At 37.3% G+C, this 11,732-nt stretch overlaps 1 protein-coding gene across 7 annotated transcripts in view; it reads left to right on the top strand.

Moving 5' to 3' along the window:
- Positions 1–2,045: 2,045 nt before the first annotated feature.
- The window catches only part of dnajb2 (DnaJ heat shock protein family (Hsp40) member B2), a 34,327-nt gene continuing 24,640 nt past the window's right edge, over positions 2,046–11,732 (top strand). For 4 of the 7 annotated variants that reach the window (XR_012384991.1, XR_012384990.1, XR_012384989.1 and 1 more), the window contains exons 1-5: positions 2,046–2,325; positions 4,693–4,782; positions 10,382–10,491; positions 10,610–10,663; positions 11,026–11,145. Coding sequence is in view for 4 of the 7 variants with exons in the window: in XM_009304472.4 (XP_009302747.1) it covers positions 4,718–4,782; positions 10,382–10,491; positions 10,610–10,663; positions 11,026–11,145 (349 nt within the window). In the remaining 3 variants the exon portion in view is untranslated. 7 annotated transcript variants of the gene reach the window in all.

Below are 11,732 nucleotides of genomic sequence, written 5' to 3'. Positions count from 1 at the left end.
CCTGTAAGCTGTTTTAATGCGTACACCAACCCCACCCTCAGTGACATCACTCGTAGAAGAAGTGCAAAAAAGGTGGAGCTCAAGCTCAAGCTCCCCCTCGCTGGAGCTCAGCTCGTCCAAATGGCTCTGCAGCGAGCACCACTTGTCCGTTTACGCTTCCACCACCCACTAGTATAAGTGCTGAAGAGAGATTGGTTTAGAATCAGACCATGATGCAAATAATTGATAACTCTTCCTTAGCTCTTTCATCCTGTCCACGTAGTGACTTAACGCATGGACCAGGTAAAGACAATGGAGCAAGAGACACTCCAAATTACGTTAAGGGCTACCAACAAATCCCATCATGGAATCAGTGCCTTTGCAGGTTTGTTAATACACCACTCTCCTCTCATAAACCTGCACACAAGTGGGTGAAGACCAATAGTCTTTCTATTGATCCCCACATGGCATGCAGATATGCTCTATGTCCATCATAGCTTAAACACATTTAATTTCTTGTCATATACAGAGTATGTTGAAACTGCTCACGCATTCTGAGTAGTCTCTATTAATCTTAAAATCAACCTCTCATGGGCAAGGCCCAAAGAATGACTTTGTCCGTGACTGGGTGGATGATCCCCTGCATACTTGTGAGAGAAAGAGAAATCTGGCCTATCATCTCTACCTAGCTGCATTGGGGCTAAGGACAGGGCCGGCACGCCCATAGAGGCGACCTAGGCGGCCGCCTAGGGCAGCAGTATAGAGAGGGCTGCGTCTGCAACACCTCCCTCACCACCCGCGTCCTCAGATATATTCGCGCATAGATGATAGAATAGAGAGGGCAGCGTCAGCGTCACCTCCATCAGTTGAACACACCTCGAAAAAGTAAATTTGAGAAAATTTAGATATAAGCGATTAAAGGATGTGCAGTTGTACAGTATGAATGGCATTGTCATTGGAGAATCCTGACAGAATTAAAGACTGAAGTAAAAGAAAAACTTTAGCTTCACTGTCCTCCTTCTGAAACCAACCTACCAGTGTGTCTCGCAGCGCCATCTGCTGGAGGAATGTTGCTTTTGCTTTTTGCTGTGCAGTTTCCAGGACCAAGACAAAAACATTTAACAATATTTTCGTTTGCCCTTTAAACTTGCTCTTTTATTTTGATATTTTGACATGCAACGGTTCTACCAAAATTATTAAACATTTCTAAATTCAGTTCCTTGTTCTGACTAATTCTTCTTTATTAAGAAGTGATTTAAATGTTTTAATTGTAATTTCATTGCCCGCATTTTTTTTGGGGAAGTGCCTGCTTTTATGACATTTTTAAATTTAGCTTTTCATTAGGTATTTGGAGTGTAATAGGACACGATACCCTTGTTAAACCCATGGGTCTTCAAAAAAAGAGATTGGGGGTGCATGTTTACAGACAACAACAACAACAACAACAACAACAACAACAACAACATTAATACTACTGCTACTACTAATAATAAATCCTAATAAATAATGTAAATAATAGATGGTTATTGAGATAAATACACTGGTATAAACAACAAACAAACAAATAAATAAATAATAATCAGAAATCGGATAATTAAATCTTAAAATAAATAAAAAATCCTAGGATTAAATAAAATAGCCTAATCCAAAGTTTGCTTTAAATAACTTAATAAAACCAGATACACACTAAATAAAAATAAACATTATACAAAAAAATTATAATATAAATGGTCAAATAAATGAGTAAAGTTAGCAGTATGAATACTAATAAGTAAAAAATGTTACTGTGTAATTATGTAATATGTAGGCCTGCTCTTTATAAATGAAAGCCAACAGATACTTTTATATTTTATCATGATGGAGGCCACAAGAGTAGCTTATAATCATATTCACTGCTCTGTGTAAAACCCAACACATAGCACTCATATACTGTAAAAGACAGCAATCAGTACACTGACTGTAGTTCTCGCGCTTCTGAAGATAGCGCGGTCGGGCATTAGTGGGCGTGGCTCGTGAGTGACGTACGCAAACATGGGCATGTTCTGGAATGGCTCTGTTTTCAGACTGACTGCAGCTAAGCTGATTGTGACGCACCGCATTCACAGCCGAGAGAGACTAGGACGGACACATATAGAAGTTGAGGTTCGGTTACAACCCAACGCAATGAAGCGCGCTGTGCCGTCGGTAAACGGGTGATTCTGACGGAACTCCGTAGCAATTTCACGCGCACGTTACCAGAGCGTCAGTTCCTGTGATCCGCGTCTTGGGAGTCGGACGGACTGTCGCTCCCCTGGCTTCATACCACAGAGGCTCAGCTCCTCCTGTCTGGATATACTTCTAAAAAAGGTAAAAGTTAATATAACGAGGCGGCCCTCCGGACTGCTGGATTTGTGAAATACTGTATTTATATGGAGTTGTGTGTGTGTGTGTGTGTGTGTGTTTCTGTGATGGTCACGCGTTTCAGCAGCAGCAGCTGTCAGTGGCCATGTGGCCCACTCAAATCGCCTTTCAACTTTGGGCTTGCCTTGAAATAACAGCACATTGTGTCCGGTTTCCAGAAAGTTCCAGGCATGGCCAGGCCACACGCCAGGGGAATACCAATCTATATTCAGTCAATTTATCTAAGTCCAACAGCTTGTAATAACTGTTATCTTCAGCAACAGTTCAGTTGCTCTCATTCATAAAGCTGCCTTGGATCTGATCAAAACCACACTTTCTGATGTACCAAGAACATTGCCCAAGCATTTAGAATAAAGAAATAATACAATAATATACAAAAATAAACAATACTTAATTTAAAAATAAAATTTATTACATCTTATATCATTAGAAAAAAAAAGGAATCTGTTAAAGTTTTTAAACAACAAAAGTATAGCCTATTATCATTTAATTAACAAACTGGTAAGCACATTAAAAATTGCCAAATTCGGTGTCCCAAATCTTGTACCAACAACAACATGGGATTCCTTGTGGTCTTAAAACCTTTTTCGATAGGTTATTTTGACAGTTCATTATGGCACAGCAGTCAAAATAGCACAGATGATCTCATAAAGGGGATGCAGTGGCGCAGTGGGTAGCACAATCGCCTCACAGCAAGAAGGTTGCTGGGTTTCCTCCAGTTGCTCAGGTTAAATTGGGTAAGCTAAATTCGCCATATTGTATGTGTGTGATTGAGTGTGTATGGATGTTTCCCTGTGATGGGTTGCTGCTGGAGAGCAATCTGCTGTGTAAAACATACGCTGGATAAGTTGGCGGTTCATTCCACTGTGGCGACACCAGATTAATAAAGAGACTGAGCCAAAAAGAAAATGAATAAATGAGCTCATGTATGAGACAAATTTTGGACCTTTGTCAGTGAGGGGTTGTTCTTTGGAATCCCCCACAACACACACACACACACACACACACACACACACACACACACACACACACACACACACACACACACACACACACACACACACTTAAATGAATGGAATGTCATTATTTTTATTACTTAGCTGGTCACATTATGAAATTTAGGTTTAACAAAACAACTTCGAAATGATATTAATATCAGTGTAAAACGTTGACAAAGTTAATTTAACTTGCATCAAATTTCTCAGTATAATGTTATTTCACAGTGCCCTTGTTACAATGTAACTATTACTAATATTCCATAGTTAAATTAATAAACACAATACATATACATAATGTACAGTTTGGGTCAGAGTGCAGTTAAGGTTTTAGGTTATTATAAATAATTATCAAAATTAATTGTACTTACAATAATAATTACTAAAGAAAAATGGGGAAAATGACATATAATAAAGTTATAATAAAGGCAGAGTAAAGTTCTACCAACTTTCACAGCCCCCCAGAAATATTATTGTTTTATTCTGCAGTGGCTAATCCGTGTTTTTAATAGTTATATAACTTAATAAATGATTAACAAAAAAGTATTTTGACTTAAAAAATGGCCTGAACACAATACACACAATGTTTTAAAGTCTCTAAGAAATCAAAATTAGCCATATGATATCGCATTGCTAGCTCACATTGCTCCCAAACCCTTTCCCCCATCTTTCTGAATGAAATGCCTACTTTACTACATCCATTCAGTTTGCAGTAGAAAAACAAGCCATGCTCACTGTTGTGTCATTTAATATTCTGTTTCTCTAGGAACTGCGTCACAATACGAAAAAAATAACGATCACAGCTTCTGGTTCATGGGGACTTTAAAATGTTTATAATTCTTAGAAAAGTAATTGACAAAAAAGAATAATAATTAAGCACTTAATTATTAATAATTAATTAGTAATTATTAAGTAAAATAATACCATATTTTAAAGGAAATACTTTGTTTTTAATTCTTAGAAAAATTATTGACTAAAAATTAAATATATAATAATATATTTAGAAGGCCTTAAAACTTATGGTCCCCATAAAAATATTGTTTGAAATTCTACTTAATCTCTTCTAGGTGAAAACATATTTGAGGGTTAGCCATTATAGTTTTACCAAACCATATGCAAAACCCTATGTACTGTATGTTGTCACGGCGATAGTGCTGAATGAACACAGATCCCTGATTGTGATAAGGTGACTAACTGACATTAAACAACAGGTCTGAAAATCCAAAGAATTTTAGAAACACCTCTTGACACATTTTAAGGATTTAAGGATGAGGTCATTACTCTTTAAAAAAAAAAAAATTATACATGTGAGTAACAGGTGCTGAAGTAAGCTGAAGGGCGCGATGGTGGACTACTATGATGTTCTGGGAGTGTCACGAAGTGCTTCTCCAGATGACATCAAGAAAGCGTAAGTCGAAACTGCCTTTGCTTATCAGTGCCCTGCAGTATGAGATGATGGCCTTTGGCATTGTTTCTGCTGAATGTTACTATATTTGTCTCAGACAAATGCCAATGAACACTTGTCATTAAGTCTTCTAGACTTGTTATTGTTTAATTTAAAAAAATGTCATCAACAGTGAAAGACATTAACCCCTTTCACACAGTGATACCGGTAAATATCTGGAAAATTTCCGGAACGACTTTACCGGTATATTCAAAAAAGCACTGTTCACACAGGCGAGGACGTTACGGAAATTTTTCGGAAAAGAGCATTCACACATCCATTCCAAAATACCGGTAAATTCTGACATCATTCACCACAAATGAGCTTTAAACGGCTGCGCTTGTATTTGTAAACATTTGACTAAATTACAAACTCTGTGGATGATCAATATTGTGAACAACTTTCGCAGGATCACTTTCGCATGTCGAGATGTTCATAATATGTGCGTGTGCAGGCGCTCACAGGCTGTTTCACTTCACAGGTACACGCAAAGCTTGAAGGTAAACAAACAACGGCTTGTCATAAGCATCTCATCGATGATTATTTATACAGTTGGCATTAAGAAGAACATATAAACGTGATCTGACTAACTTCTAGCAGCTAAATGTGTCTGGAAAAATATTCAAAGGCTTTTATTCTCATAAACCGCGCGGACGTAAATGCATCTGACTGTTGTGATTGGCTAAAGCGGACGTCTCACGTCAGCACGTTCTAGACGTGCACGCGCTTATTCCGTCAATCTTCCTTCTGCGTTCACACAGCGCAGCATTCCGGCAAATTGCCGGTAATGTTACAACTTCTCTTTCCGGAAAATAGCCAGAACGAATTTACCGGTATTTTCAAAAAGGACCTGTTCACACATACAACCTTTCCGGAAAATTGCCGGTAATTTTCCGGAAAGGTCTGTATGTGTGAAAGGGGCTAATAGCTTGTTGCTTGATCTGATATGGTTGCTTGCAGCCGGAAGCTAACAAGAATTATTTATATTATTTGTTCAATTTCCAATTTATTGTACTTTATTAACGTGTATTAATGTCACAGTAATTTAAAAATATGAAATATTGTTGTACAGTTTCATGAAAAATGCTGCTATATTGATGTGCATATTGCACTTCCGGCCGGCCGCGTATCCGATCTAAACTTTACAAAGACTTTACAATGCTTTGAAAAGTACGTTTTTTTATTCGATTTTTGATGTAATCTTAACCCAAACATGAAGAGAGGGTGGGACATAGAGTAGCTCCTCCTCTTTTTAAAAAACAGCCAATGTTGTTTTTTTAACCGCTCTTCCAGTTAGAGTGGTTGAGCTCAAGCGCATTAAATGTGAAGTGTCTTGAGGAGGACAGGGCATGCCAGAAACTAGAGAGAATTTGATTGGTCACAATTTGATGAGAATATAAAGCATGCAACATAGCATGCTCATTCTGAAAACGTACCCCTATATACATTTCTGGAGATTGCGAACTATGTAGCCAGATGTGCATATGGCTGCATTTCGTTTTTTTAAATGAACACTAGAGGGGAGTATGATGCCTTTCCTTTTCGCGCTTACCAGCTGACCACTTTCCTCCTTATGGATGGCTTTCCTTTTGTAAATAATTTGTACGGTTAGCTCACCATATATGTCCAAGGACTTGAGATGCAGAGAGGAATTGACTATGACAACATGGTTTGAGTCTGACAAAATTAGTTCCAGAAAGCAAGTAAGACAAAACAGAAGCCAAAAAATAAAATAAACAGGTAAATAACAGGGTGAGAATGTGGTAAAATCTGAAAAAAAAGGTAAAAATCAGGCAACATACACACAAATGAACTTTATGAAAATGATAGTGTGTTGTACAGTTGGCGTTTCACTTTCGTTATTTGGTACGATTGCATTCATACCAGAAGTGAACCGGACCAGAGTTCGCGTGAACCGTACCCAAGACCACCTCTTTTTAGGTTGACTCGGGTATGCTTCACAAGTGTGTAAGTTCAAAAGACACGTTCACACTAGCTAAAAGTATCAAACTCTGACGTCATACGAACGGATCAAAAGTGCTAGTGTGAAAACACCCTCGTCAGTCGATAGTCAGTCGACAGCGGCCTCTGGAGATCAGCAGGCGTGAATAGCACTCTTGACAGAAATTTGAGTTCTGTAAAAGCGTACACAGCTGCCTCTGGTCAATTTTTTTAAACAAAAAGCTGCAAAAAAATGTAGCTCCTAGGAAGTTTTTGGCACTCTCCAGAAATGTATATAGAGGTACATTTTCAGAATGAGCCTGGGTTGGAAGCATGAGGTGACGTGAAAAAAAAACATTGATCCATTTAGGCGGAAGTGACAAACTACAAGCTTTATATGTTTATAGCAATTTTATATCTGCTAAATGTGAATTTTGTCACTGTTTTGGTTTAAACTAGCTTGTAGATATCCTCTAAAGCAGGGGTTCCCAAACTTTTCAGCCAGTGACCCCCAAAATAACAATGCCTGTGACCCGCGACCCCCAATATCCCCTGAGGTGGTTATAAATGCAGAAAACTTGCATGCAAATGCGCACACACACCAATAGACCCAAGTCTATTCTTCGTTTATTTATTTATGTAAGTGCTGTAAATGTGCCGGAAAGTTTAACCTGGTATTGTAAAATCAATCTGCTGCATCTGATGCTATTGCTAAGTCTTTAATATAATGATTACCCCAGGGGTCGCAATCCAATAGAACTAGTAACTTTGAGCTACTATAGTAACTATATAGTAACTATAAACAACTATTTTTTTTTCTTTTCAGTTGGTTATGGATAAAATATGGTAATTCTTATGGTTTAATAAAAATAGATATTTGGAAATCACCAGGCGACCCCCCTTCATTGTCCCGCGACCCATTGGGGGGTCCCGACCCCCACATTGAGAACCACTGCTCTAAACGAATAATACTGATGCTAAAACCTAAAAACTTTATTTTGATTTCATGGGACCTTTAAAGACGGTGTGAACCAGGAATTGCTGAGACTTTTGTTTCAGTATGTTGATGTACTTCCAATCACTCCTTCATACCAAACTCAGAGCTATAGATATCTATCTAAATATACATATCATACCTATGGCACTGTGTAAATGAATGGTATAAGGGGCATGGTTAAGGATATTAATACGCAGTAGCTATTGCTATGGAAGCCCTCAAGTTGACATCAACGTTTTTCAGTGATTTAACATGCACGGATTAAACGTTCACCTAAAGAATATCAATGAGAGCAAAATAAACATTGTACATGTTGATTTCATGCTGACTTTAAGAAAAAAGTCTTTCCTTAATCAAAACTACAGTAAAACACAATAATAAGGCGAATTTTTATTATTATTTAGATGTTTTCTATTTGAATATGTAAAACATTTAAATTGTAATATATTTAAAGATCTACTTTTAAAGTCTGTGTGATCCGGAAGTTGCTGAGACTTATTTTTAGTATGTTGATGTACTTCCAACTGAAACAGAATCATTCCTGCATAGCATCTGTGATAGAGTTTCCAGTTATTCCAAACAGGCTCATTATTCTCCCTTTAAGTATCCTCTTTAGCTCTCTGTGGAAGATACCAAAACAACATTTTTTTTCCTCAGTGCACTAACTTGCACAGATTAATTGTTCGCATAAAGAATGTGAACTAGCCAGCATATGAGCTAGCAAAATACACATTGTAAGTTTTGATTTCACTTAGACTTTAAGCTTGGTTTTCTGCAAGGTCTGTCAGACATCATTCTAATATGCTACTCAAAATGATGTTCCTAAACATAAGTTAGGGAGGAGCGAGCCCGTCTAATATTTCAATCAACAGCCAGAGTATTTATGCAGCTGCTTACCTCGTTCTCAGCTGTTCCAACATCCCTCCACCACCCCCAAATTACCACCTTCGTTCCAGGTACTTTTCCCTTTGTAATCAGCCTATAATAAGCTGCTGGGGGGTACATCAGAGCTCAAAGCCCCTCATCAGGGGACAGGAAGCTAAATATATCTAAACATAAATTCCTAAGAATTAATTTGGGCCAACAAACTCATTTTTTGGAGCGACACAGTGACGCAGTATTTAGTGCTGTCGCCTCAAAGCAAAAAGGTTGCTGGTTCGAGCCTCAGCTGGGTCATTTCTGTGTGGAGTTTGCATGTTCTCCTTGCGTTCGCGTAGGTTTCCTCCAAGTGCTCCGGTTTCCCCCACAGTCCAAAGACATGCGGTACAGGTGAATTGGGTAAGCTAAATTGTCCGCAGTGTATGAGTGTGTATGAATGTTTCCCAGAGATGGGTTGCAGCTGGAAAGGCATCCGCTGCGTAAAACATATGCTGGATGAGCTGGTGATTCATTCTGATGTCACGACCCCGGATTAATAAAGGGACTAAGCCAAAAAGAAAATGAAAGAATGAAACTCATTTTGTAGTTTTTAAACTATTTATTATTAAGTTAAAAGCCCTCAAACCTTTGAATGGTAGGCTATATTAGGATACATTGTTTTTAATGGGTTTATGTCTTGTTAACTTTGGGTTTTACTTGCTAATATTAATATCAAATTCTTAAATATGTTTCTAAATTTTCCATTAATTTGGACTTAAGAAATTGTGTTCTTATTTTTTAAACTTAATTACAGATCAAAGTGACCGGGAAATGTGTAATTTAACACAGGATGCTTTTTGAAATCTTTTAACCATATTTGACTCATATAGAAAATCAGTTATCAAACAGAACAGATGTATTCAAGACTGTATTGCATGTTAATGGCTCCTGACCCTATACTCTATATCAATGTTTCTCAACTGATGGGTCACGACCCAAAAGTGGGTCCTGGGAACATTTTCAGTGGGTCGCGAAGTGTGTGGCCAAAAAAACAACAAAAGTTAAATTTTTTGCTTATTTTGACTTTTATTTTGAAACGCGTGCACGACCACCCCACCGTTTGACATGTGAATTTTTATTTAATTACAGCAACAAATATGTCGAAGTGCAAGTACGACCCGGAATATGTAAAGTATGAATTTTACATATATTGATGACAAAAAAGACTTAAAGCCTCAGTGTGTCATAAGTAGCGAGGTGCTCTCACAAGAGAGCACGAAACCCTTTAAATTAAATCGACATTTAGAAACCAGACAACTTGTTTTATTAACAGTTCAGTTTAGTTCATGGTAAATAAACCTTTCCTTACCCAAACCACTGTTTACAGTGTTTGTGGTTTTTACTTTGTTATTTTTCTATAATTTTATACATTTTGTTAAATGACAGCAATAAAATATTGTTCATTTGTAAGTTTTGGCGATTTTCCTATGATTTATGTCACTACTTGCGTTTGTTAACAAACAAATACAAATAATTAATTATTTTTATAATTAATTATTTTAATATAATATAATTATAAATTAATTATAATTCCTAAAATTGTATTGTAGTTCCTAAAAATTTGTGTCGTGGCTTGATGACCATGTAAAAATGTGGGTCCCACGGCCAAACCAGTTGAGAACCCCTGCTCTATATCACTTTATCACAAACTTGAGATGCCAGTCAAGCAAAGTTTACTCATCAGTTTATTTATGTGTGTCTATACAGTTACAGAAAACTGGCTCTGCAGTGGCATCCCGACAAAAACCCAGACAACAAGGAGGAGGCGGAGAAAAAATTCAAGGAGATAGCAGAGGCCTACGAAGTTCTTTCAGACAGTAAGAAGATGAGACTTTTACCTCTACAGCAAGTTCATTAACTAAGTAGCCTAAGGAGTTAGGTTACTTTGGGTGTTGAATTTCACTTGTTTTGTTTTTTTTTCTTCTTCTTTCCAAGAGAGCAAGCGAGATGATTACGACAGATATGGTAGATCAGACATGCCAAGTTCTGGTGAGAAGAACTTCACACAGACTTATTAGTCAAACACAACATTTTTTGTTTGTGTTTAAAAAAAAGTCTAATAGACGTCTTGGCTAATTCAAGGCTAACTGGGCAATATGTGTAAATCTATTAATAGTCCAAAAGGAGAATAGTTACTAAATTGACAGGACTGAATGATTACATGTGTAAAGTCTGTCTAATCTGTCTATTTGAGGACTGGTCTATTTTTGGATTATTGTTAAATGTGTACTATATTTTCACTCACAGCCCAAATTTAGCCTTGTTTTAACTAAACCCTCCATGTTTGGATCTTCTAAGCAAAACTGCTTTGTGGGTCTGTCATACGTGAGGACTTGTATTTTCTTTTACAGGCTCAGGTAGCTCAGGTTCATTTCCTGATGACTTCCCAGGATTCACCTTCACATTCCGCAGTCCAGATGAGGTGTTTCGAGAGTTCTTCGGAGGGCAGGACCCATTCGCTGACTTTTTCGGTAGGTTCTCTGGCTGGGACATACAGGTATTTATTAAAAAGGGCAAATTTGTGTGAAACTGTAATATTGGGGTACCGGGGACTCTTATTGTTGATGGACAGGTGTCGATATATGACTGCAGATTAACCACATTAGGCTGCATTGGGTCCTTACTTCTCTTTTATTCCGCCTCATACGCATAACTTTGATTTCCTTTGTAAGAAAGAGAGAGAGAGAGAAATTGAATTTATTGCCATCACTTTTATCCTGTTTTACAAATTACCATTAATATATTTTTATTAATCTTTTTAGTTTTACTGATATATTTTTATTAATCTATTTTTATTTTTTATTTTATTTTCTTTATTTCTATATTATATTTTATGTTCATATTTGTTTTTACTTCTGCCCTTTTTGCACTGTCTTGTTTGTACGCAGTGACGCTGCATTGCTTTGGCAATACGAATGTACAGTTATTTGTTATGCCAATGAAGCACCTAAAATGTGAAAATGTGAAAATGTGAAAAGAGAGAGAGAGAGAGAGAGAGAGAGAGAGAGTGAGAGACCTCACATTAACTCTCTAAGTGCCATTTCAGTTCACTTCCAAG

The sequence above is a fragment of the Danio rerio genome, chromosome 9 (assembly GCF_049306965.1).
Source record: "Danio rerio strain Tuebingen ecotype United States chromosome 9, GRCz12tu, whole genome shotgun sequence".
In the NCBI taxonomy this organism is placed as follows: domain Eukaryota; kingdom Metazoa; phylum Chordata; class Actinopteri; order Cypriniformes; family Danionidae; genus Danio; species Danio rerio.
This window is presented reverse-complemented; position numbering and strand designations above follow the sequence as displayed.